This window comes from Athene cunicularia (assembly GCF_003259725.1).
Source record: "Athene cunicularia isolate RWA chromosome 3 unlocalized genomic scaffold, athCun1 chr3_part1, whole genome shotgun sequence".
Lineage (NCBI taxonomy): Eukaryota > Metazoa > Chordata > Aves > Strigiformes > Strigidae > Athene > Athene cunicularia.
Window position 1 is genome coordinate 112407424 of NW_020799097.1, and position 27836 is coordinate 112435259.

Below are 27836 nucleotides of genomic sequence, written 5' to 3' on the forward strand. Positions count from 1 at the left end.
AACTTAAACAATGTCTCCTTAACTTCTCGGATTTATTTTACAAAGTTCTTGTTCCATCAGAGCACACATTATTTATATCACCTTCATGCAGAAAAAACAAAATATAATAAAATGAAGAATTACCTATAAACATCAAAATTATATGTAACTGGAAATAATGCTAGCATTTCCAGGCATTATTTTCTTCCACAATGAATGAAAGGATTTCCTTAAGCTTTCATTTTAAGCAAGTCCTGCTTCATATATGTGGTCCAGCTCCAAAAGACACTTTGAAAAAACCTGGACATCCCTGATGAGACTAAACTGGAAGAATCTCAGTGCTCGCTGGCTCAGGAAGCTTTCCCTCTGAAGACTTCTCTTGAGAGAAGATACCACCACAATTCACCACAACTACCCCAATACCCAAATCAAAACAGAATTCTGTATGCTCTGGAAAGGGAGAGAAAGCATCTCTGTCCACTGTACCTACTCTGCATACAGACTCATGGCAACTGAGGTTAGCATTTTCTAAATGCGCTGAGTTAATTGAAAAATGTAAGAGATGTATAAAATCAAAAGCTTTAAAAAATGAAATGTAAAAAAAAAAAATCACATTTCATATTAAACATAATGAACACAATGTAACTAAAAGTACAAGGATAAAAGAGGAGATTGATTTGCAGCTTACAACAGAGTCATATTTTAGTGACAGCAGCTGTGGTTCTCCATTTTGTAATAGTGAACATTACCTTTCTGTGGAAAAAATATCTGTGCCCTCCTTACAAGCTGGAATTATGCTACTTCCAAAGTCAAGCTACAAAACACTTTGAAAAAGCTTTAAAACAAGTCTGACCTGTTTTTAAGCAGAAGTTACTATTTCAGTTTGCTGCAAATGTCATTAACACCTGTATAGTACTGACACCAAGCTTTCAAAATAAAGATAGGTCATCTTACTTTTAATTTCACACATGCACATAAGTGGTAAACATTCAGAGCATTCCTGTTAATGATGCCATCTGGTGCCTCCCATAATTGTGTGATATTCAGCCTTCCAAACAAGATGTAATGGCAGCAACACACAAAACCCACTGACATTTACAGTAAGGAAATTTATTATCAGCCATCAGTTCAGAATGACTGTGTTTGCATGACTACTAGTGCTATAAAATCATCACCTTTACCAACCAAGTGGAGGTACTATAAATAATGGATTCAAACCCATGCATCTACTACAAAAGAATTAAAAATTCATTACTCAAGCACAATAGCATCTTAAGCAACAGTTACTTCTTTAAAAATTAATACTCCTTTCCTGGTTAAGTGAAAACTATATACACCAAGCCTTAAGACCAATGCGTTCATATACAAATTAAAACACATAGGAATGCTTCTGTTTTAACTTTGATACAGGAATCCTGATGTTTAGAAAGCAGGGAATTCTCTTGTCCATCATACATAGGCTGTTTTTGCTATATTTATTCTCTTTATCTTAGCAGAGGCTTAATGATTAAAAAAAAAAAAAAAAATCCATCAAAACCCCTTTGCATTAGCCACCTTCAGTACATTCCAGTGCCTCAACTGAATTCATACAGAACTGAAACTGAGCCAAAATGAAATCTCCTATTACTACATATTTTCTACAAAGTCAGAATACACTTTTGTAGAAGGCAGACAGCTATAAAGTAAAATAACACCAACAGTTTTTCTTAACCACTTTTAGTAATTCAGTGCACTTTCAACTTTTATTACCGAGTACAGTTGGACATAAGGCATCTACAGAAGCATGGCTGTTTCTGTGGTAATACATACAGACCACAATGGGGAATGGATACTGCCCAGTAACTGCAGCTCTGTAAGTGGCACCGAGATGTGTTCTTATGCACATTTGCAGTTCAGGTGGGCATGCACTCCAAAGCAAAGGCTCTGTTGCTTTATAGTACTTGTATCTGCACCTGTCCACGTTCTTGACATTTCCTCTTGAATGCAGAAGGTGAAAAACCTTGCTCTCTCAGTTTCTCTTTACCTGTTCAGTTAGAAAAAGCTTTGCTTATTCAGAACAGATTGTTCTGTTGTACACAGTGTCTCCTCCCATGTTTTAAAATCTCCTTAATTTAACTCCTTGTTTTTAATTATCTTTTAAATGCAAGTAAGCTAAAATTTTGTAGCTGCAGTCTCTGGACTAACTGGGACTTATAGTCATGTGTTGCAAATGTCCCATCCTTTTCCTCAGCTTTCCTCCACCTTGACAGAAAGGTTTTAACTATCAGTATATCAATTCTGAGCCCCTTCTACCCCTCTTCTCTGATGGGTCAGGTTAATGGGTTATGCTCAGTCTGGGCTGTCGATCCAAAACATTCAAGATCCTGTTCAATTTTTTTCATTAAGAAGGACTGAGGAAGGTATAGTCAGATGTGTTCCAACTATACAGACACTACCATATAAGTGTGGAGATAGGGCAACTTAAAATTAGCTGGCCTAAACATAAGTAGAAGATACATAGAATAAAACACCTCAAGAGTTTGTTGGGGGAGATACCATCATCTAGAGAAGAGGTTGAAACAGAAACACTCATACATGTTTTATTTTCCTTTTTAAACAAGCTGTCCCAAAAGCGAAAGTTTCTGTCAAGCTTGTGAAAGTATTTTAGATTTTTTTTTCAGTTTTACCTAATAGCTACATTTTTTTTAGAAACCATGAAAACATACTGGACATATTAATTCTGTTTTAAAGTCTGGCAACTTTACAACGAACATAAAAAGAGCTCATTTAATACAGAATAGTCCAGGATAGTACTTACACTTGCAACTCATTTGAGTATCTTCTGACATACAAAGAATATGCATGAACATACACTTTGACAGAACAAATTATAAGATTACTCTAAAAAACAATGATGTGGTGTTGAAAAACATTTTATGTCTTAAGTATTTTCTTCCATTTTACTCTTTTTTTTTTTTTCTTTTTTATTAAATTTTAAACTTTCAGGCCATTTATTCATAGCACTTTCCATAAGCATCAGCATGGAATCATGTATATGTATTCTGGCACTGAAAACAATTATGTTATCAGTGCTTTGTATTCCAATTTCTTCCTGAATCTTAAATTAACATTTACCATTTCTTCTGTGGTTAAGCTTCCATTTTTCCCAGGCTACAAACAGGAGGACAAGTTTTCAGCCTTTTCTCATGTTCTGGCCCCAAATGGTTTCATGTGGTAGGGCAGAACTACACAGCAACAATCTAAAAATATGGACAATAGGTCTGCTTTCCTTATCTTCTCGTTTTTGAAAAAAAAAAAAACAAAAACAAAACCCAAACCTTTTTGCAAAAAATTTTTTCCAAAAAAAGACTTTTCTAGATGGTCCAGAGAGTCAGTACACTCCACTGATGATGTGACAGTGAAAGCTCCATGACTGCTTTGAGGGCAAAAGAGGACACTGAAAGTTTTGCTCAAAATGGTAAAGGAAAAATCCTCTTTTGAAGAAAAAAAGCTAGTGCTATTAATAAAACTAACTCAGTATGTAGGAGTTCAGCAGACTTTACCATTCTAGGGGCAATAGTTCAATTCACATAACCTGTAAAGCAGTGCAAGTATGAAGGAGCAGAAGCATACCATCTCCCACAGCTGATGCCACGGCTCAGAACAAAATGTGGCACATTTTCATGCACTGCATTACTGAATTCCATGTACATGAGGTCTTTTCTTCAGAATCAAAACAGTATTTATCCTGATAAGTTCCTCTGTGTGCTTTTCAGTGAGGTAAACCAACTTTCAACTAACTCGCTTAAGGAAAATTTATAATCTCCGATAGCACATTAAAGGATGTAACATGAAAGTTATTTTTGGTTGGAGGCTTGGGGTTTTTTTTAAATAAAGGCCTGATGAGAAAGCACACTGTTTAATCACACAGAAATGAAATCATGGCCACTGAATGAGTACAGTACTTAACTGCTGTACAGGCATTCTCTCCCGAATCATTTCCTGGACATCTATCAGCCATCCTGGCAACACTCAACTCTTGGACAAGTTTAAAGTCACTAGCTCAAAGAACACAAAGCTGGGCTGAGCCTCTGACTCCAGCTTTTTGCCTGACCCTCACTACTTCTTTGTCCTGACTTAAAACATTTCCTATAATGTATCTGTAGCATCACTTAAGAAGTACAAAATTAACTGAGAAAGTGTTGGGTTGGGTTGGTTTTTTTCCAAAATAAATTTATATAACACTGTATGGGCTTCTGCAATGCTTTAATAATGGTTCTGTCTTCTTTTTATGAGCTATAGCAGAAAAAACAATTCTGAACTGTGAAATACAACCTGACAGCTTGAATGAAGCCATGAAATAAATAAAAAAAATACCCCAAACTCAATAGCATGAATAATAATGAAAGGGCAGAAACAAGAAAAATAATTCAACAGATGTGTGACATTTTTGTTCTTCATTGTGGATCAGTTATTCTTGTTAATTATATCACCTATTCTTCCCTTTTATTGATAATTACATGAAGCAGATGGATAACAGAATGTTCCCAGATGGTGAGAAAGCAAACAAGTTTATAAATTGTTTATTTATGAAGAAATCATTAAAAATTATTTAATTATCTATAGTTTTCTACTCCACCAATAATTACATGCACCGTAAAGGCCAGCAGCACTTTACAAGATGTTTAGTATTGTGTTGTAACCAACTATTTAATGTAACATGACTGAAATGACTGACAGATGTGCAAAACACAATAATAATCTAATCTGTTTTAACACTGTGGGAATTAAGATTTTGAATCTTTGGATCTCCTGCCAATTGGCGCTTCAATACTGGTTACTGATTCAGAATACAAAAATCAGAGATTTCCTTTTGATTTGGAACAGCTGTAGAAAGTGTTTGATCTATTAAGCAGACAGGAGCTTTTTCAGGTCTGTGTCCTGAAACCCTAGAGCATGGCAGATGTATGGCCTGATGCAATTTTGAGCTAATATGTGGAACCTCTGATATGCTTGCTGCAGAGGCACACGCTGAACAGGCATCCCAAAGTCTGGGCACTTCCAGGACTAGATGCAAATAAGATCGTTAGCATCTGTGCTGTTCCAGAGGGCTGCAGTGGGAGACAGGGGACTTTAATGCCTCCCCCTCTGTGCCTTCTCTGTCAATCCTTACCTGATTTATCTAGATCACTTCAGCAGAGCAATGGGAGATAGTTTTGTGGGAATAGACACAGAAAACCAGCAACAAAATGTATTTGCCATCTCAAAGAGTGGGGTAAAAACATACTCTGTCATTACTGTTACAGAAAGATACTACTATGTTCATAAGAATTTGCAGCCCTTAAGGAAATGGAGAGCCACTGCTTGGGAAGGGACAGGTCTTCTAATGCTGAGATGAAGCAGCACAGAGATGTGGTTTAAGAGAGTGGAAAAAACTTGTGGTTGCCTTAAAACCCATGCAAAGGTTTAATAAAAAGGCTGGGCGACAAAGAGGAGGAACAGGCAGAGTTCCTAAACTCTCTATTTCTTCGGAGTCATAGTCATTTTAACAATAAGCAAAGAGGCAACACAAACAAAAAGCCTGGCTGAAACTAGAAACAATACTGAACCAAGGGAAATATCACAAGGATAGGAAGAGAACAGGGCGGCTGGAAAACTGCAGTTAAATGGTCATTAGGTAATGGTAAGTTGTGGTTTTAGTATGATAAATTTCTGGATTTTAGGAGTAAATATCTTTATCTTACATCTAGCTCTCCCATAGAGACTACAGGAATAAGGACCTATGCTTTCCTAGACACCACCAAATACAACTCATGCTGGATTTACAGTAACACGGCCTGCTAGAAACAGGAGTGAGCAGCCAGGAATCCACGGCAAGGTGGCACATGGCATTTCCCGATTTTTGTTTTTTCCAGACACTGCAGTAGGATAGAGAGATTTGACAGAGGGACAATGAGAACAAGTTACCACAGACTTAATTTCTGGTGCTCATCTGTCTCTAACAACTGATCCAGACCTGCAGGAAAACCACCTCTCCAGCACAGCCAAGATCCATCTGGACAGGCAACGCATGGGAATTAGCTGAGGGCAAAGCTTTTCTGATTTAGATTGCTGGTTTCACTTCTGGCTTTGGAAGAAAGAAACAGGAAAGAGTCCTTGTGGATCTTAGTTGAGTTATCTGTACTGGGTCAATATTTATGAGTGAATCTCTTCATGCTCACAAGCAGGCTGGAATGTATTAAAGAGATACGCAAACTGATTGAGCCCCAGGGCTCCCAGTGTGCCACTAATGGCCTACAGAGATATATATGCACAAATCAAGAGCTGTGCTTAGACACTGAATGGCTGTGCCGCTGAGCCCCAAGCTGTTACTGCTGAAAAATAAATTTTGCAGCAAGAAAAGGAGAGACATAGCTCAAAAAAGGTTGGAACAAGAGGAAGGCAGCTGAAAAAGCAGTAGATGAGAAACAGATGTTGATGGCTAGATATCAAGGGGCATCTTGTGGGTATCAATGCAAGAATTTCATTACAATTATCTCCACCATAAGCGACAGATACTCAAGCAATTAATTAGGACAGGCAGTCAAATGAAAATTTTACATTTGTGAAATGGACTTGCATTTACAATTTTTATATTGTAGTTTATGTGCAAAAAATCCTGCCATCATTACAGAGCTATCTAAAACAAGAATTACAATAATTCGTCCTCCAGCTTTCAGAAACAAAGCGGGCATGGGTTAATGTTGGAAAAAAATGCTTTCTAATACGAGAAGGCAAAGCCCCCTCAGCTAAAACAAGTTTGGTGACCTAGAATAGAGAAGTGTGATAAAGGAATGAGCAGTGGTCTCAACTGCTTGGAATCCCTGCTTGCCCAAAGCTTTTAAGATCCTGCCCCTATCTTGTTTAGAAACACCATAAAAAAGGTGATAGCAGATATTTTCTCCTTAGTGCTATCGAGGTGCTTGCCTCAGACAACTTCCCACCAATTCCTGCTCGAGCCTCTTTGTCTTTCACTCTTCTCCCCCTCTTCTCCACGTTTTTCTTAGGACGTTGTTTTTACATTTCCATTTTACCTCACTTCCTAGCATCTTCTATGAGAAAAACGTGTCTCACCTTGTCTCACAGTATCTTTTAAGGTGACAGTTTTCAGCTTTCCATTTTGCAGAGTTGTCACATTTAACTCCTTGGTGGGATATTTTGCTCTTTGCAACACAGATTATGTCTTTCTGTTTACAGAGCAGCTGATCAGGCCTTTTGATTGCTACAATAAGGTAGAAGTATAATAATATAGTGCCTACTGAAATTTGGTTATATTAATTTTATAAAATACACATCATTTTAATTGCAACTTAGCTGCAGGATTTTGCAGGGATGTGCAAGATTATTGATGGAGATTGATCTTCCTTTCTGAAACATTAGAGAGAGGGTAAATGCTTTATGCCTGTCTACTACCACAGCTAACAAATCATCCAAGATCCAAAAGCAGCACCAGCTTCCTATTTTTATGAGTACACTCAGTCCCCTATGGTAGGTCTCTCAAGTTATAGCTTTCCCAGAGTATGGTGGACAAAGGTAATTTCATTCACTCAGCAGAAGAGTCACTTTAGCTTTATATGGTTTCAGATTCTTGGTATTTCAGAAAACTACAGGCAGCAGTAGCGGACTAGCTTTATCCTCAAGTTACCACCTAGGGATCAACCCCAGATGTCAGTTTTCATAGAATGCAGTCTGTCAAAAATCTATAATTAATGCTGGTGCATACTGCATGGATACTTATACAATGGCTAGCCTTTTTTTTTTTCTCCAGCAAAACTTTGTTAGTGAAAATCTGGCATATTTTATTAAACAGAAATTCATTAAACTTTCAAGATTTCAAACAATTATCTCACTGCCTGCAACTCTCAGAATTTCAAAGGAAGAACCTGGGAACAGAGCAGACAACAGATTTGCAAATCTCTCAAACACAGAAAATCACAGACTTGCTATCTCCAAGAGAAATGCTAAGATGAGCTCTTTTAGTAAGAGAGCAACAGTTAATTTGAAAGATAAAATAGGAAGTAGTTTAAAGAAAAGTATCAGATATTTTATTCTGCAGAGAAGAGGAAGGCAGGGATGTGCATGTTGAGGGCTGTTCAACAAAGCCAAACTCAGACCAATGGCCTCAGCCATGTTCTGGATTTTGCTTTGCCAACTGCTGCCTAATTAACAGTTTTGGATGCCAAAAATTACTAACTGTGAAAAGGACAGTGCTAAAAATATTATATGGGAGCCCATCTCAGCCAACTGGAAGTTAGTAGATAGATGTAAAGCTCCCTAATTATGTTTCTTTAGGAAATTACAGCTACCTGCTGAGAGTGTTCATCACTAATGGAGTTTTTGCTAATATTTCAGCTTTGCTAGTTACTTTTGTGAGGAATCATCTTCACATCAAATTTTAGCTACTTTAAAATGTAAGACAGAATAAGGCGTAAGTTCTTTAACAAAGAAATTTTAAGAGACTTTTAGTTTAGAACCTCCAGACTGAATAAGTGCTATACAAATAAGATTGTTTTCACTACCCTTTTTGGGTAGTGAAAACAATCTTTTCCTTTGGTGTTAAATCATTCCTGATGTTTTGAAGGGTCCTTTGAGGGTATCTTATGCATGGAAGAAACCCAAGTTTGGGACTGAAAAATAAAATTTACTTAAGCAATTTCTACAGAAATAGTCAGAAGCATGACAATGTCTTTTTCCACTTGCAGAGCATTACACCTAAATAAACTTACCAGGAAGATGGCTAAGCAGTAAGTCAGAGCATTTAAAACGTATTGGGAGTTTGAAAATAACATCAGGAAAAAACACCGTTAAAAACGTAAGCATTTAATATGTAAATGTTATAGTTCAGTGATTGCTGTTATGCGTTTGAAATTCAAACTTAGAAGCAGTGATGGTCATGCAGAAGCAAAGCTGGGATTGTAAGGGTATGGACACCATGTTCAATGTAATTAAGAAGCAACCTATCAACACTAAGATGGTAATGCCATCCCATCTGCCAAACCCTGCATTAGCTGGCACGATGCCTCTTGCCTGCTGCTGCTTCTGTTACCCACCTGATCCTTGGAGACCTGCTCTGATGGGGCGTTTATGCCAAGCTCTTCCAGAGGATAGACAATCTGTCGTCTTGGTCGCACGGGAACCATGTAATGAAGGGCAGATGTCAGGGAATGGGCACGGGGATTCTGAAACTGAAAGACAGCAATCTATATTTTAGCAGAGAGAATGTCAGAACAGTGCTTCACAGATGTCTGTTGTATGGCTTTGCAAATACAAAATTCTTAGCTCTGTTGGCTAAATCTGAGAGAAAAATCAGCAAATAAACAAACATACTCAGAGCAGAGGAATGAATTGCAGATAATTCCTGACACTAATGAAGATAATTATGAGAGTAATTACATTACTATCTCTGTGGGAATGACAGATAAACAAGTGGTTTGGTTTATGGGATTTTTCAGCGCAAGTATTTTCCCCGGGAGGATATTTTTCTCCATAGTGATCATGAATCAGCTTGATTTGACCTCATTAAGCTATGTTATCTGCTTACTGCTAACCTTTGCTTGTTTGGCAAAGAATGGTTATGAATTTATATAGAAATTCTATACCAACTAAAATGTCAATTTCATCCAAGTGATAAATGTTAATAAACTGGCATAAACTCGAAGTGAACAAAACCCCTAATGCTAATGTGAATAGCATGGATCATTAGAAATAGCTGTATTCCATTTATTACAGCATGACTAGATCTGTCATAATTTACAACATGAAAGGGGAAAAAGAAGAGAATTACAGGAAATAGAGAATGAACATTAATGCAAATAAACAACACTGAAGTATCATTCCATTCACAAATATTGAAAAAACTTGATGTTACTATGTTATTTACCACTTATTAGAAAGGGATGATAAGCTAAAGAAACTTAAAGGAACTCTGTAGCCTGGAAATACACCAAACTAAATCATTAGTAAGATTTAACTTTTCTCTTCCATCCACTGCCATTAAACTGCATCTCTGTAAGTGCCTCTTAAGAATCAGAGAACCTAATGCTACGCGAGGACATTGGTTCCTCAAGAGAACACTTAATAAAACTCCACAAAAGCGCACAGGAAAAAACATCCTTCTGAAAATGTACCTATGTCTAACTTGTCAAAATTCCTACATTAAAAACGGTGGTGATTTCAAGAACACCTAAGTCAGTGAGGACAGAATTCATCTCAGTCAGAATCTAAAAGCTAGGTGCTCACTTTAGCTAGCATGCAGACACTCCCCAGAGTTAGATGAGCATCTCCAGAGGGCAATTCTTTCCCTCCTAAGATAGATAGTTATGATTGATGGATGAACTGCCCTTTGGATGCACCATGTTTTCTCCATTAATGATGGCAGAAGCCTAGGTGATTAGGCTAGGCCAGACAGTAGCTCTAGATTGCTACACATCAATGAGTTGACATCTTTGAAAATTTTACCTTGTGTTCCCTTTTCTGACATGATACTGATAACAAGACACATACATGAGTATTTTTGAAAGAATCTTTTATTTTGCTTCCACAAATTATGTTCTTCTCAGAAATGGATATTCTCACACAGCATTAAGTTCTTACAGTTCTTCTGTGGCACCTCCAGAAACACAAGTCATATTTTCAATGACAGTGAGGTGTCTAGGTCCCCACTGACTTTTGATGAAACACAGTCCTAAATCACTTTTGAAGAGTTCTTATAAACCACCTGGACATGTTTTTAGTACTATCCCCTTGCATTTACCCATGCTACATTATGCTCAGTGACATTCCTTTCTTCCCTGCCCTCTGCTTTGTGCTGAATCTAAACAAATACTGGCACATCTCAAAATTAATTATGCAGCTGAGTGGCAGTATGTGGGACAGTACAGCTTGACCAGGTTCTATTATTAAACTATGACAGGAAATATAAATTATTGTTAAATACAAATATACAATATGTGCTTTACACCTTGTCATTTAAAACCTGGTTCGTAACTGATTTGCAAGTGACAAAGGTATACCAGGTGTATTAGCATGTTAAAAACAATTAAATAAAAACTATTATGTTGGTTTTCTCAGTTGATGAGTTTTGAGTTTCTTGTTTCTTCACCTAAATATCCAACACAAGGGCAAGAAACCAAGTCAAACCCAAACTACAGTTTATAACTCAGACAGAGGGTCCTAACATAGGCAGGACTGGGAATACTGGATGCTTGCGACTTCATCCTAGAACCAATCTATTGGGAATGAACAGGAAGGGGCAGAAACCTGACTATCAGTACTACCGCACATTCATGGAGGGGGCCGACACAACACACAAGACAGCAGTGATACATGAACCTATGCAGGTAAGAAGCAGATATACTTCTCCCAGAAGCAAGTGAGAAGGTAGCAAACAAATTATTCCTCTACTGTGCTGTTCCTAGGAAGAGCTTCTCTCCACTGACTAGGTAAGGAGCCAAAGCCAAGTACACTTCAAATTTCTGCTCCTTCGCATGCTTTCTGAAGATACTGGGTAAGTCTGAACTCACACACTACTGAGTGTGCTACAGACTAACCCTACTATGCAACAGCTATGACCATGAGTGCCGATTATGTCATGCAGGAAGAAAAGAAAGTAAAATTTGCTCCAGGTTGCTAAGAAAATTCCTGTTTACACTCATTCAGAAGCAAAGAGAAAAATTAAGTGAGCAAAGGAGACCATATTTAATATTAAAAAATACAAATAACTTTCTCCTTACCCTGCCTTCCACATACTGTGGATAAATAGGATAGTAAAGGGAAGATTTGTGGGCCAAGCGAAGAATCTCCTTTAGAAAGTGTTTTGTATAATGATGAAATATAGGATTTAAGACAAAGTGGTAAAGATGTCCATGCTCCTCTTGCTGGTGGTGATTAAAATTAATAAAATCTTCAATGTTGTAATGTGATCGGATATACTCAATATCCTGGAAAATAAGAATTTGGAAACCTGCAGTTATGAAACAGCTACATTTACATTTTAGCAAGTGCCAAGGAGTTGCTTTCTATCAATTAAGGAACTAAATTTGAACACTGGAATTAAGTACCTTTGAGAGTTATTGTCAATTAAAGCACACTGACTGAATATATTTTTCTTGAAAATCTTTTTATTTTATCAAAATCAATTTTTGCAGCTTGCCCACCTTTATTTACAGGGAATGCATATTTGCCTCTTTCACAGCAATGTCTGATACAGATTAACAGACATTCATGGAGAAAAAAAAAAAGAAAAAAACCTCTGCTTTGCTAAGTTCAAGACAGAGGAGCCTAGACTGTCCCCTCACAAAATTTAAACTGAAAAAGGGAAGTTCTTCAGAGGAGAGCTGGTAAGAAATGTTCTCCAATAAGTCTTCCCTGTTGAAGTCATAAACTGAGATTTTTGCACATTCTCTAATCTCAATTTTTGAAAATAGGAGTGACTATTTTAAAAAATGAGCATTACAGCTGCTGAACAATCTAAAATCTGCCTTTTCAGTCATATCAGAATGCCACAGAAGTAAGCCTTAAAGAATGTTTGCTTTTCAAGAATAATGTTCAACACAGTCTATTTTTTGGTACTCCATTAGAACATATTCTTTTTATTTGTTTTGAAGTTAAGTGTGTGGTTTATAATCACTCAGAATCTGCTGCTGGAGAAAAAAGTTAAGAAAGCAAATCTAGAATAACTACTACTCTTTGCAGTACATGTAGCAAAACTGCTTACTGACTTTGGAAATTGGGGGTGAAATAGGTCATTGTAAACATTTAGAGACAGAATGGCTTTGCGCTAAAAATCCAAAGAGGTGTAGGAGGCATACTCTGAGAACACATCAGCAGCTTCTTGCAAATAACGGATGATTTTTAGTATAATTTACATAGTCAGGAAAGAAAGAAAGTGTATAGAAGCAGTATCTTTTACAGACATTTTCTGTCAGGTACATGCAAGCAGGAAATTCAGCCTTTAGAGTTGAGGGCGAAGCATTACAATTTTCATACAACAGAGAAATAGTATTTACCATTTCATCTCTAATGACAGAAATGCCAACTATTTGATCCAGAACTTCTGCTATGAAAGCGTGTACTGGGGTCCCATCCTGCAAGGCAAAAGCAGCAGAGGCATGTTTCCTATCTCACTGGTAAGCTTTCTTTTTAATCACAACTGTGCATTTCACCACATTATCACAGTTAAAATACTTTCCTCCTAGTATACATTCCACACACTACCCTAATTTAACCGCTTCCTTAACTTAAGGCATAATGTTTAAGCAGTGTATATGGCTGGGCTCTTGACCATGCAGAACTTTACTGAACTGAAGTTTCAGTTAGGATCTAGCTGCTACAGGAATGTTACAAGCTCAGCCACTAATGTAGCCCTGGGTTAAGTTCTGATCTTAGGAAAGAATATTAATTAAAGTAGATACTTTCCATCAACAGTTGTATAAAATGGATTCCCCTACTGCTGCATGAGCACTCGAGTTTTTTCCATCACAGAACAAAAATGAAGATGTTCCTTGCTCTCTGATGGACATATGTCTGGCCACATTATGGGAAGGTGATGGAGGCCCCCATCATGTGACAAAACACAAGTTCATCAAACAACCAGATGTGTGCGCAAGAAAAAGCAACAATGCAAATCAGGCTGTGGGTGGCCAAAAAATGCATCCAACCTGCTTCCATCACTGCATTTGAGGAGTCTCCAAAAAAAGAGAGTAGTTGCGATAGGCCACAGTTAGATTAACTATCAGAACACGCCGAATAGAGTCTACACTGACTTGGTACTGACTTGAGTACGTATATACGATCTATATAGCTTACTAGTTTACAGTAATGTAATAAACTCTGGATCTTTTAACCAGTATTTATCCATTCCCTTGTAAGTATATTTGCAACAAATACTCACTGGGTCCCTGCGAGCCAGAGTAAATATCTTTAAGTCATTCAGTATACTTTCATTCAAGCTAAGGGTTTTAATGAGCATTTTGACACCAAGTAGGTCATTGGTTGTTGCCCTTCTTACATTAAATGACCTATAAAAAACAACAGAAGAAAAAAAAAAAAGAATAAAAGTTCACTCTGTGACAAATGAAAGACAATTCCCATGCTTAAGACAATATGCTTTCCACAAGCACTGAACACACACCTTTTAGAAGTTGAAATTAATTTCTATATGACTATTGTTTCAAATGCATATATTGTTGTGTGATCTTTTGTTATTGCACATCTACTTAAGACAACTCAAGAATGCTGCTTTAACTGTTACTAAACATTCAGTCTTTCTGCACATACAGCCCAATCCCACAAAGCAATAACTAGCTGTAACCACAGGTATCACCTAATGTGAATAGGAGGTGACAGAAAAAGGAGAAAAAAAAAATTAAAATTAAAGTAGAATCCATAACTGCATACTGACACACATGGGGAAGAAAGAAACAAGGAAAGAGAAAAGAAAAAAAAAAAGAAAAAAAAAAAAGGAGAGGAAAAAAAACCCCAGAGCCAACTGTCATCCTTGGACATGGTACAAAAGAAAGCCAGTAACATCAATTTCTCCAACAAGAACAAGCTACTAACATTTGTGTTAGGCCTCAGTTCTTCAAACACTAATACATGAGGATAAATTTACATGAATAAAATGGCTCTGATAAAGAAAGCCAATTAGTAAATCACACAACAGCAACATGGTATAAAAATGTCTGTGCAATATATACAACCAGCAGTGTTAGGTACAGAAAGAAATATCCTGGCACTTATCTAGTTTATACACTCTGTTATAAAACATCTTCCCACCTACTACTTATGAAAAAAAAAAAAAAAAATGTACTTTGCAGTGACAGTCTATAGAGCTGAGGAACTCTCCCACATTGTTTGTTAAAGTCTGACCTTTCCTGGTTTAACAAGGCTCATATAATAAAGACTTAGAGTGCTGTTCAAGGAACTGAATTACAGTTTAATGTCACAGAATTAAGTTCTTCCACTCACAGTTAAACTTGCAATTCAGATAGTGTAATTTCCATTCCCGTTCTTCTTGGTTTCAATTTAGACTTGTATGTGCTATTCTTCAGTTTAAGTCACAGTCACATTGAGATTAATTTTATGGAACATGGTTTTAATGAATAGCACTAGTACCTTAAAAAACCAAACCTAACAAATATCTGGTATGTTATAGGAAATTTCACAGCTCAATCTCATTGATCATTTAGAACTAGATTATTTGAGTGCTCAAAAGTATACATTTGATTACTAAATTAAAAATTAATCCTGAACTTCTATAAGCATCAGATTAGTTTCCACATTTCTTAACACATTCCCACAGACAGTTAATTGCAAGTTCAAACAAGTGATGAGGATGACAGTCTGCAAGACCAGCAATACGATTCATTGCAATCCATGAAGTACTATCTTCCTGCCACTCTACTGAGCCCAGTACAAGAGTTTCTCTCCCCACCTACGTCCAAGAGAAGGCAGCTGTGTTAATAATGAACTTCATTTTTAATGTTAAAAACAGAACATGCAAAAAATTGAAACTGTTTTTTAAAAAAAATAAACAAAACCACCAGATCCACTGTGAGTATGAAACAGTAGGGAGGACTATCCAAGGCCTGTGCTCATTTCTCTTCCAGCAGTGAATTAACTCATTCTGGATGTCCAATTCCTTTGACTGCTCAGAGACCAGGACACTATTATTATTATTATGCTTTTTAGTGAAAATTGAGGGAAAGTATCCATTAAGCATCTCAGCCCATGCCTTGTCACCTGTTATCTTTTTCTCTTTCACTGTTAAGGAGCAGACCTATACTTCCATTTGCTGCACTCTTGCTTTTTGTGTACTTAACACTTTTTCTCATTCCTTTTACAACCTTTACTAATCAGTATCTCATTTTGTGCCTGTACCTCTTCTGATTTTGCCCTTTCATGTCTTCATATTCCCATCTTCTTATCCCTGTTTTTCTTTTAATCCATTTTCTGTGACTTCCTTTTCACTCACATGCCTTTCAAAAGCCCTTGGTGCAAGTACAATATATTGATCTTTTACTTTTTCTTATTTTGTCTTTATCTAAGAGAGTATCTGCTGTTGAGCACTGAGATTTTGTTCTTCGGAAACTTACCAAAAGCTTCATCTGGTTTCTTCCATAGCTTTTCTGATCCTGGACCTCAATGAAAGGCTGTTTTTCCTTACTTTCCTGCACAGCTGCGAGGGGTGTGTGTGTGTGTGGGTGGGTGTGTGTGTGTGTGGTGGTGTTGGAAAATGCTACTAATGACCCTATTCTGTTTTCACGGAAGGGCTGGTAAAATTTGGAATATGTACAATTTAATCAGAATTGTAAGGGTTTTTTTTAAAACCTTGATAACAAGTTTAATTTTGATCAAAATCGCAAGAGGACGTATGACTACCAACCCTACTGGTGGATTACTGAACAGCTGTGGCTGAGATTAACAGGAATTACTCCAGTGGCTTTCTCTTCAGCCAGCTGGATTCTTACATAGTACACAGAAGCCCAATTTCATCCCATGGTAAAAAGCTTCTGCACAGGTCCAAGAGTAGTTGGCCAGTTCCTGCATGAGCTATTTGTACACCACCAAAGGTGATTAAGTATGCAATTAAAACAGAAGTATTTCTCTGAAACCACACATTATTTAGCTACATTAAGACACACACACACAAAAAAAAGAAAATCTCTAACTGTGCCACAATTTAAGCTTGGTGTTTGGGCCAGTATAGGCTTGTTATACAAACAAAGCATTGGAAAACTCACACCATGCAACAGAAGTCATAGCAAGAGAGGTTTTGTGTCTCAGTTCACCAGTATTTCAGACTACAGAAGCATTCAGAGTATCACAGAAACTGAAGGAATGAAAGAAATGATTCAACACAAAAATGAAGTTATAAAATAGATACTCAACAATGAGGTTACTGCTGTGTTCTGCACATTTCAGAAATGTGGAAATTACTGCATTTCTCTTAAGAGAGTTATACCATGATTCCAAGAATTAAACCTACACCAGGCTTTCAAGTATCAGTGTTACACAACCTGACTCAAGTCCAAAGGGCCAAATGCTGTACCATATTTCTCTATTGGCCTTGGTTCACAACGAGGTAACTTGAAGAAGCTATTTGTTCATACCAATGTTCATCTTCATTAAATTAGCACCGTATATACAAATTTTCAATGAATCCTCACTGGTTTTACTTAAAGGAAACTATATATAAATGCTGGCAGTCAGAAAACTGCTTGCTTTTACATTTTTAATTCTCTCACTTTTTGCTTCATTAAAAATCATTGTCACTAACTATTTTATTTCATTGAAAATATAAGGTTATTTCTACATTGCCTAGTGCTGTGTGGAGATACATCTGAGTATGTTTAGGATTCACTCCAGAACAGGAAGCAAGACAGCTGCAGTAACACTGCTGAAGACTGAGTTATTGAGCTCTGCTCCTAATTGCTCCAGGCACAGTCCTGTGCTATTCAACTATACTGTTCTGGGGACTCAAGCTACCATTTTTGCAAGATAATGTGCCATCCCATGCAGAATACCCGCTTGGTCTGAGATAGTAAAGCTATCTGGTTCTAGGTTGGATGATGCAAGTATATTCTATAAAAGTAGTTCAGAGTACATTATTTGGTGTCATGAGGCATGTGACTCACTTGAGCAATCCCGCACAATGGAACACATAAAGCTCATAGCCAAGTTTGGAAGTACAAAAAGGGACAGCCCGAACGAAACTCTGGATCAGATGGAACTCTGGTACATGATGTGGTACGAGGAGGACACAGAAGTCTTTGTCCTGAAAAAGATTTGCACAAAATAAAGTCTCTTAGTGATCTTGTGTAAGCTTTACACAAAAGCTTCTGACTAGAGGGGATAAAAAGAAAACAAACTGAAAGCAGTGCTTACAATGTATGCACACGCCAAGTATTGTTAGTTGGCTCACAGAAACAGGTCTTCTAGCTCCCTGTAGTTAATATCCTGATAGTCCCTAATGGTCCTTTTTTTCCAAGCCTGTCCCCCCCCCGCCCCCCCCTTCTTCAGTAGAATAGAATATTTCAGTTGGAAGGACTCTACAATGATCATCTAGTCCAGCTGCCTAACTGGAACATTTTCTCTACGCCCACACCTTTAGGGCTGACATTTTCCCTTAAAAGGTCCTTTTTTCTACCTCACTGTTCTTCTGCAGTGAAATTTCAGGACAATGTATGTCTGTCTAGGATCTTTTGCATGTTTGCAGCCAAGTAAGACCATCAACTAGAGCAGCACATCCTAAAATCCTCAACAAGCACCCAGTGTGTACGCTCAGATTGACTTTGAGCCGCATACATAGTAGACTTGATGAAATCAAGTTTGTGTATGCGCCGTGATGTCCAGCTTGTCTCAAACTTGGCATTGCTGGCATGCATGTGCTATGGGGTGCACACACATACAAAGACACTGCGTTGGCAGTCAATGTAATTGTTTAGAGACCTGTGCTGTAAAGGCTGTAAAGGCTGCAGAGGTGCAAAGGAATGCAGGAATCTCCGTTGAATGCTCTCAAATGAAAGAAAGCATCCTCTGGAGATAAAACTACATGCCACAAATAACTTTATCCATTTGAACTGCTCAAGCACTCCTTTCCACAGGAGTCTCTCCCTTCCCTTTTTATCAAATACATGTTTTAATATAATCTCACTGCACACGGGGATGGCTGAGAACTCTGACAATTCACAAAGACGCTTCATGCAGAATGATACATGCTGAGAGACTCCCAAGTAGCACAGATCTGAAGGATGTTTAATCAGTTTACTCTGGCTGATTTACTCTATGGCCTTTTTTCCAGTAGAAAGATATTATTAGAATCTCACTCCTTTTCTTCTCTTTAAGCACACTATGTGATTGATTTTTCTTACTACTCCTGGTGATTCCATCACGACATTTTGTTTCAAGGAGCAATAGGTGCATTGTTGGATGGACAAACTACTTAGAGATTTGAAATGTTTTCTGTGTTGGCTTTCTCTGGAAACTTTCCTTGGTGGTAAGCAGAATTTTTTAACATGCTGATATTTAGGGCCACATCTGTAGCTCTGATCACCAGGACCTGTCTCTAAGGGATGCTACCATGCAGTAATTCTACAACACACTGTAGTGTGCATTAAGAATGTCTCAGAAAGCGGACTTTGTTACATCAAATAAAGATCGATCACACATGGCATCAGTGCGAAATAGTTACTGCACTATAAATTCACATCCTTATTTGCTGCACATTAGTTTTGCACTAAACATAAATCTTCAGTGCCTCTATTTAGGCTATAGGTAAATACTATGGATTTCCTTAATACTCCTGTTTTCTAGACTTTAACTCCATCTCCTATAATGTATGTTCCCTGATTTTATTTTTAACTTAGGTACAGTCTGGATCTGTACATGATTTCTAAAGGAGTCAGAAACATTTGTTTTCTAAATCAGTTATCTCAGAAAAGCCCCTACAGAACATAAACAAAGGACTTATGTACACAATATATAAAGACCAAAAGCAGCCAAGCAGAAGAGTCAAACTTCTCAGGGTAACCTAGCCCAGGGTAACTAGCCACAGCATACTCCAGTGACTTACTCAGGAACCATATCTAAATACCTTGGCTGACAACTACACTGCTATCCCATCATTCACACACATGCATACAAACTTTAAAACTTTAATTATACGTACTGGAAAAAGCTTGAAAACATAATGCAAAAAATCCAGTGATCTGCAACCAAGAGTAAACATTGTTAAACAAAGCGCTTATCACAGAGATCCTAACATTTTGATATTTACATCCCCATCAGTGCAAGTGCTGCACATCAGTTGTTGACTTTAGTACTTGAAGCACTAAAGCACTAAAACAAGAACAAACCTGAATGTCTGAAATAATATCAAAACATTACAGTCTTTACTGAAAGGAAATAAAAATTGACTCTCGTGTTGTTGACTCCAGCATTTTTCAGAAGTCTTTCATGGACTGTCAGAGCAGCATTAGTATCCAGCAAACATTAACTGAGGTTACAAACAGTTCTTGCTATGTTCCACAATATTTTCATCCAGTACCCAGAGTTCTGTCACTATCCACTTGGTAAACCCATCTGATACACTTTATCAGACTAACAGGAACATCAATACTTTGAAATTGTTTTTGAACACTTTACCTCTTTCCACTTCTCACCTACTGGTTTAGAGTAATTCCACTCTCTTTTCCATGGTGACAGTGAAATTTGACATTTGAGTTTAAAAAGACATGAGAAATCTAACAAATTCTTCCTGCTTCTTCTATGTGTAAGGATATCAAAGAGCTCTAAACCCATCAAATAGAGTTATGCTGGAGCTTTATAAAATACTTTTCCATTGTACAAAATATGTCTTTTAAATAAATTCAATACACATACCTAAAAATATTGATAAAACCCCTAGTCCCTCCAGATCTGTAATTAAGTTCCCTTTAATTACTTCACCAGTAATATTACTGAAAAGAGAAATAATTTCTAATTAAAATACCTATGATTGAATGAAAACTTTTTAAAAAAGCAGCTGTAAATACAGATCTGGATTGGGGTATTATATATTCACCTATACAATACATAATTATGACTATTTAATAGAATACCTAGATGGGGGAAAGGAAAATGCCATTGCAATATAGTTTTATATTCTCTGGTATTCAGTACCTTCTTGGCAGCAAGGAACACAAGAACAGAGGTGAGATTTTTCAGGGGGCTTAAGACAGGTGTCAAACATCTGCAGATAAACTAGCAATTTAGTGCCTTTGCATTTTACTTTCAATGCACCAACAAGCCACATAACAGCTCTAGATTTAAGAGATGGAAGTATTTAGCAACTTTACTGGGTAAGACAAATTCCCCAGTAGTAGACTTGAGGGCTAAGATGCAATTATACCTACACATCAACCAAGCTACTATTTCTGGATCCATGCTGTGAAGGGTCAGCAGTAACTCCTTCAGGGCAAGATTCTGTGATACAATCAGGATTACCTCATGCTATCCTTTCAAAACATTCACTTTTCTAATGTTCTTTTACAAACAGATGGATCAAGCAAATGGAAATTAGGGAAGCATACAGGCAAAATATTTGAAAACACCAAGATCTACAGATTGCTCAGCTCTGCAAAGAGGATCTTATATGAGTTAATCTTAGAAGAAGTCTTCAGAAAGCAATGCTATCTTTTCCACAGATACCCATCTTGGAATCCAAACTGTTTCAGAGAAGTCTCCAGTAAAAAAAGAATGGGACCACAGAGTTGAACAATAAACATGGTGAAAATATCTTGAACAGAAACAACAATGGTGCATATGAAGGACAGAAAAAATGTGACAGATCCTTATTCTAAACAAGATACTATGAGCAGAGAACTCAGGTAGTCCACAGAGAGATTATTTCCCAACACAGGTGCAGATCACTGCTTTGAATTACTATTTCAGTACAATGGAGCCATTCCGGAGCAAGTCCCTCACTTCAATATTATTTTAAAATAAATTATTTTATTCTGGAATAGTTATCTTGCTTGTATTTTATTTTAGACTAGATTGTCCAGGAATTAACTATTCTGGAATGGACTCTCTGCAGTGTGATTGTTCTATCGCATGTGTGTCGATCAGGGTTTCTCAGTATACCACAGACTTCTAAGACTGCATTTCTCTGTCTTCCTAACAAATTTGTGCTATATTACTCGGTAAATATGTACCAAGGAGTCTGTGTGTTTGCTTTGCCTTGGTAATTTAGGATATTTGCATTTGTAGCAGATTCAGTGTCTAATCCCTTTGGGTAGGCTCCCTTCTTAATCAAAAAACAGCTTAATAAATAGAATTAGTTTTCAATGAGTTCCCATTTTTCTTCTTAATGAAGTTTGCTCCTAAATTTCCTTTAAGACAGATAAGTTCAGAAGTTGTCAGTCACTACTACAAGTAGAAAGATGTTTTTTCAAATGGTACTACAGTTGTCAAACTCATCATCAATAAAGTTCTTGCTACTGATACCTTGTGTCTCTAGAACTTATATGTATTTAAAAGTGTGGAAGATCTGAGGTGTGCTCAGTCTCTGTCTACTCTTTGTAAGCATCTACATGTTTTATCTTTCTTTCTAGTATCTATAAATAACAACAGAGATCACTTGTAATCAGAAAGGGTTAATGCTCCTGGAGACACTTTCACTGATGTGGTTGAGTATAGGTTCACTCTTCAAGGGTGTAGAGAAATTTGGGAAAAAAACCATCTAAACCACGTTTAGAGATCTATTCTACTCCACTGGGACCTAAGAGTCCAAGGTCAGCAGCAGCAATCATTTTAATATAAAAAGCCTTTGTCTTCCCCCTACTGTAGTGGATTCTAAAAAACTGAATCAATTCTCTCAGTGATGGGAGACTGAGTGTTTAGAAATGAGAACATTTAACTTCAGAGTGAAAAACATCCCCATGAAATGAGATGACCAGTACTCTTAGCCAGCTTTGGAATTAATGTTTCTTCAGAGGAAGAAGTGGCTTTCTTCCACAATTCCAACTAGTGTTTTGCCAACAAAAAGAAATTCTTAACTTTTAATCCCTCTAGTCCTACCAGAGATGGGAAGTTGCAGCTAGAGGTTGAAAGTTTCAATAAGTTACTAGCGAAGGAAAAAGAAATGGAAAAAAGGAGGTCAGAAAAAAAACAATTAACTGCAGCAGGTGTTGTCATTTTCATATTTGTCTCAAAAATGTAACATTGAAAATTATTATTATTAAGATTGGGAAAACAATAACTATTCATCTTGCCTAGTTTCATGCTTCTCATCAATACAAAACAGACGGATACAGAAAGCATTTGAAGCTCCTCTGTACACTGGATAAAAAGCACCTCCTCCTTCAGTCTCAAGGCAAAGTGTTGCTGAGCCTTTGAAATCTTTGACATCATCTAATGGCAGTTCAGTATGGGAAACAGTAACAGCTCCATCCTTCTGCAATAATAATAGACAAAGTGATCACATACAACATTTAAGAAAATATTTTCATTTTTTAAATTAAAAGGTCTTGCATTATTCCTATCTTATAGCATTCCAAGCAGACACACAGGGATGTACGTTTTACCTGTCACATTTTGACAAACGCTGAAGTTCATGGAAGACAAAAATGGCCTTTAAAAATATATACATTCTTGCTGAACAGCAATATATTCACAAACTAACAGTTACCGTTAGAGTCCCTTTGTAAGGTAATAAAATATTTATCTTTCAGAAATGTTTCTATATAAAAATTTTTGTTTTCAGATGCATATTGAAAATATATGAAAGTTAAAAACATGCTATGTTAAAGAAAATGGGATCACTGTAGATTAAAATATTGTGAAAATGGAAATGAACAATAACGTGAAGAAAAACAGAGCAGATTTGATACAGTATTGAGAGAGACTACAAGAGAGATACAACCATTTAAAATTTCTTGGGATAAATTCTCTGCTGATTCATGCTGCACCAAAACATTTCATGGTAATGGTCTTTAATCAAGTTGAGCTTCACTCAACACAAGAGGCACAGATAAAACATGTACCCTTTAACTTCTACAAATTACAGGGGAAAACTGAAGCTATATTGCTGCTTTTCAACATCAGTAGCAGATTTTTAGCCCAGTAACAGTCAAGTCAAAATCTCAAGACTCGCAGATCCTCAGAGTAAGACAGCTCTCTGTCTGTTACAGAAATGCTCTCTCCACAACTGCAGAGGGGCCAGCTCAAAACTGTGCTTCCACACGCCTTCAGTAGGCAGCAGATCCGCACAAACAGGCCTCCAACCTTTTTCTCCTCTCAGCACCACTTTATTTCCATCCTTGTGCTGTCTGGCTGTTCACGTGAAACTGGATGGTAAAACTCATTCGATTAATATCTATAACCACCCACATCCAGGTGCTAGCTAGAGCAGCTTCTAATCTATGCACAACAGCAGATATGTCTGCACCCATGAAGAGGACAGTGTAGAAGTCAAAATAATAAGCACTGCTTGTCCTAGTAGCCTCCACCTCTATTTCAGTTTAGCTTTTAAAGTTATCAGCATTGCCGTGTACAGTGATATTACCTGGACAGCTGCATCCTGATCATGAGTATGTTCAAAGATTTGAGATGAAACAGACTCTGTTTCTTGGTTTGTTTGGTTGCTTTTATCTTCATCTGAGTAATGAAAAAGAATAAATGCATCAGGCTTAAAATGCAAGCTTAACCCTCAGAATCACAGCAATAATTAGAGTGGGCCAGACTACCTCTTTTGAAAGATTTATTTTATTTATTTATTTTTAACAATCACACTTAAAATATACCCTCCTATAGCTCCTTGGCTAGAACTGCATTAGACTATTTAATTTCAAGGTATCTTAAACCCTATGCCTGTTGCTAATTTATTTTCTGATGATCACAAGGATGAGTAAGGGCTCTTGACTCTAAGATTAGTTCTCCTAAAAGAACTGAAATTCAGAATAAATCCTAGTCAAGCCAAAACCCTTACTTACTGACACAGGCAGGGACAAGAAACAGGGATTTAAATTCATTTCTCCGTTGGTAAACCTAACTAGCTCTCTAAACCTTGTTTTAATTATTATAAAAGGTGGTTACTCTTTCACCAATCTTTGTCAGTTTGTCTATTTCCTCCTCTTCTTCTAAATGGTCATAGAACCATGCAAGGAATGTCCACAGTAGCAGTGACCACAGGCTTTGGTAAGCTTTTAGACATCGGCAGCGTAAAAACTAATAAAAGAGCTCCATGAAAAGGAAAGGCACTTTACAACCAAGTAATAGAAACCAGGTTTAAATCTGCATGACATATCGTCCCACCATCCTCAGTAACATTCTAGTCTAGTTCCTCCCAACCTGAGTAGTAATATTTTTGTGGGTAAACAGATAACTAAGGTGATAAGATGAAATTACTTGTAGCCATCTGATGAATCAATATTTAAACACTGACTGCCATGATATACATATATATGATGCTATATATATAACACACAGCATCTCTGGTCAAGTGCTTAAGCCAATTAAAGCAAGCATCTATATGGTAGGGAGTTTATTTAAATATTGCTATACACATTTTTTTGCTATTCAATGCCCTGGCCAGGGCCAAATACAGAGTGGATATTTAAAATATTAAGAAACTACAATAAAAATGTCCAAAGCCAACCTGGAACATACATAATGCATTAGGTTTAATTTCAATCACCTAACCATTATTTTAAGACAGATAGTAGTTTTACACAGCACCACACACAGCTCTATAGGACTCTTGATACACGACACAAGCATGAGAGAACAGACTACGAACTTCTGTAACATCGTGATGCTTGCTAGACAGCAAGCAGTCATCATTCTAGCAATGTTACGCACCTTGGGGCAAGCAGTACTGCAATCTGTACAAGTGATGGGTTATTTTCTTTAAAGTGAATGGAAGCTGAGAGCATTCAGAATGAGAGATCATCTGACAGTTATCATAAAGGTCATATTTAAAGTTGATATTATGAACCAAAATTATTTTACTCATGAACTTGAAAAGAAATGTTGAAGTACTAGTGAATCCTACACATTACTCCAAATAACCACCAAAATTACTAAAGCAATATGTCAGCTGCTGTATTTTTAGCCTCTGAACATATCTTCAATATTTCTGCCATTCCTTAAATTGTCACCTCCCTAATTTCACAGATGTGTTCACAGTTTGGATTTATATTTTAAAATAACACCAGAAAATAAATTTTAACTAATAAACTCTTGATGTGTAAGTATTGCTGCTGCAGAAAACACATCAGGCCAGGCTGCCCTTGCATTTGAAAGCTCCAGTAACACAAGGAAGACAAAATTCCTGAGCTCCAGGAAGAAAAAAAACAAAAACCAAAACAAAAACCAGAAAACCCAGCACAACAGAATTCTTCACTCCTCTCTCTGAACTTTACCTTGGGAAACCCACCTAAGCTACATTCACTGACATAAGCACTCCTTCATATAGTAATGAGCTTTTTATAAAACAAAAAAACAAAACCCCAAAACCTCAAAGGTTTAAAATAATTTAGCCACAAGTATTTTAAAAAAAATCTATTATCTGAAAATCTATTTCTCTTTTAGTAGAAAAGAATGCAGATGCAATGTGCAGGGCAAGAAAGAATACAGGGGTTAGAAATCATGGCTTCTCCAGGGGTATCGCAGATGTGAGACTTCACAGAAATGATCAAATGTCATCCTGATTAACCCAGCTACATTTCTCATTATAAACAGCCTTGCAGGTGTCAGAAGTTAATTAATACAAGTCTCTTGTTGTCATGTAAATATTGATATGTTGTTTCTGACTTTATACTAAAATGACATCCCTTAATGGCTCCACCATCCACTACTGTCAAATATAGATGCATCACTCTTTACATATATGCTGTACACAAGTGACTGTGAAGAACATAAACATTGCTGCACTAAATGAAGTAAGGAACATGAATAAAGAGAAAATTAAAATAATTCAGTGATTGCTGGGTTGTTAACAGAGGTAACAGTCAGCAGGATCAAGAAGCCAGTTCACCATGAAGCCTGATGAAAAGCCCTTGAATCATTCCCACTGCATCATAATGTTTTCTAGCTAATAATTCGTGACACCATATAGAGTAACAAATTACTGTAATTACCATGAAACGTAAGTGGCATATCAATATTGTGTTAAAGACAGATTTCTGTATAGTCTTTCATTATTATTCAGTATTATTTTGAAAGGAAAAATAATAATCTGTGGTCTCTACTTACAACCTAAAGAGCTTGAAAAAATATCCTTATGGTTTGGTTTTGTTGTTTTTGTTTTTTTTTTTTTAATGTGGGAACATAAAATTACTCTAGGAAGGAATGCAGCTTGCATTTTAAATTCTCAGCCTTTGAATTCACTAAAAGAAAGTCCACATCCTCTATTGATGTAAGGTGTCTAGTGAACCTTCACATCAAGGGACAATTTGGCAGCAAATTTCCAATACAGTAGCCTGCAGAAACGGTGCAGTCTTTAAAACAACATTCATATAATCATGCAAATGTTATGCAATGTAATCAAATATAAACTATATGTGACTGACACTGATATAAGGTTGGCTCTTATACTGGAAAGGCTTAACAACGAATGGACTACCAGGATGCAACTCATATGGGCTCTACATTTACCAAAAAGAAAAAAAAAAACAAAAACACCACAACAAAAAACCCAGACAAGATAAGTCTCTTTTCAAATTACATTTTTAATAAAATGAAAAACTCAGAGAGGAGGGGAACTGTGCTTATGAGTTCTCTGGGTTTTTGGTTTTTTTTTGCTGTAAAACTTCTTTATTAAAACAGTTGGCTTTTTTCTTGCCTTTATTAAAATAAAAAAACAAACAACAAACATTACCGCTTTTCCTGGAAGTTTTCCTGAATGAATACCAAAATGAATTTTGAGTCACATCTCATACAATAATGAAATCCAAATCACTCATAAAAAAAGGGCTTTTCTTTCAATCTGCTCAAAAACCCTGGACTTTTTGTTTATAGTCTCAAGTCAAATGTGTAACAAGCTGTAACTTGTGACAAGCTAATGCCTTACTGAATTAGTATTAGAAATTACAGTAATAAGAGTATACATTTGATTTTTTCTTCTTTTTCCTTTCTCTGAAATTCAACTACCATGGCCTCTAGTTTCATCTCTTTTTGGTCATACTGGGCAGGTATAAACAACTTAAAAAGTTTCAGGACAATCAGTATTTCTTAAAGTGTTATAATTGTTTATGTTCTAAAATGTGCAAAGCTACAATAAATTTAATTATTATTCAGTGATAACAGAATTAATATTGCTGAGCAGTGTATAACCATGAGCTAACTTTAATTTTACT

At 36.7% G+C, this 27836-nt stretch overlaps 1 protein-coding gene across 1 annotated transcript in view; it reads right to left on the reverse strand.

The window, feature by feature from the left end:
• CFAP61 (cilia and flagella associated protein 61) overlaps window positions 1-27836 on the reverse strand; it is a 122840-nt gene that overhangs the window by 75995 nt on the left and 19009 nt on the right. Inside the window, exons 9-16 of the mRNA XM_026844669.1 lie at window positions 24044-24135; window positions 22752-22933; window positions 19667-19706; window positions 17634-17773; window positions 13889-14015; window positions 13005-13082; window positions 11730-11936; window positions 9048-9182 (exon numbers count right to left, since the gene is read on the reverse strand). Coding sequence (XP_026700470.1) covers window positions 9048-9182; window positions 11730-11936; window positions 13005-13082; window positions 13889-14015; window positions 17634-17773; window positions 19667-19706; window positions 22752-22933; window positions 24044-24135 — 1001 coding nt within the window. The remainder of the gene's footprint in view (window positions 1-9047; window positions 9183-11729; window positions 11937-13004; window positions 13083-13888; window positions 14016-17633; window positions 17774-19666; window positions 19707-22751; window positions 22934-24043; window positions 24136-27836) is intronic.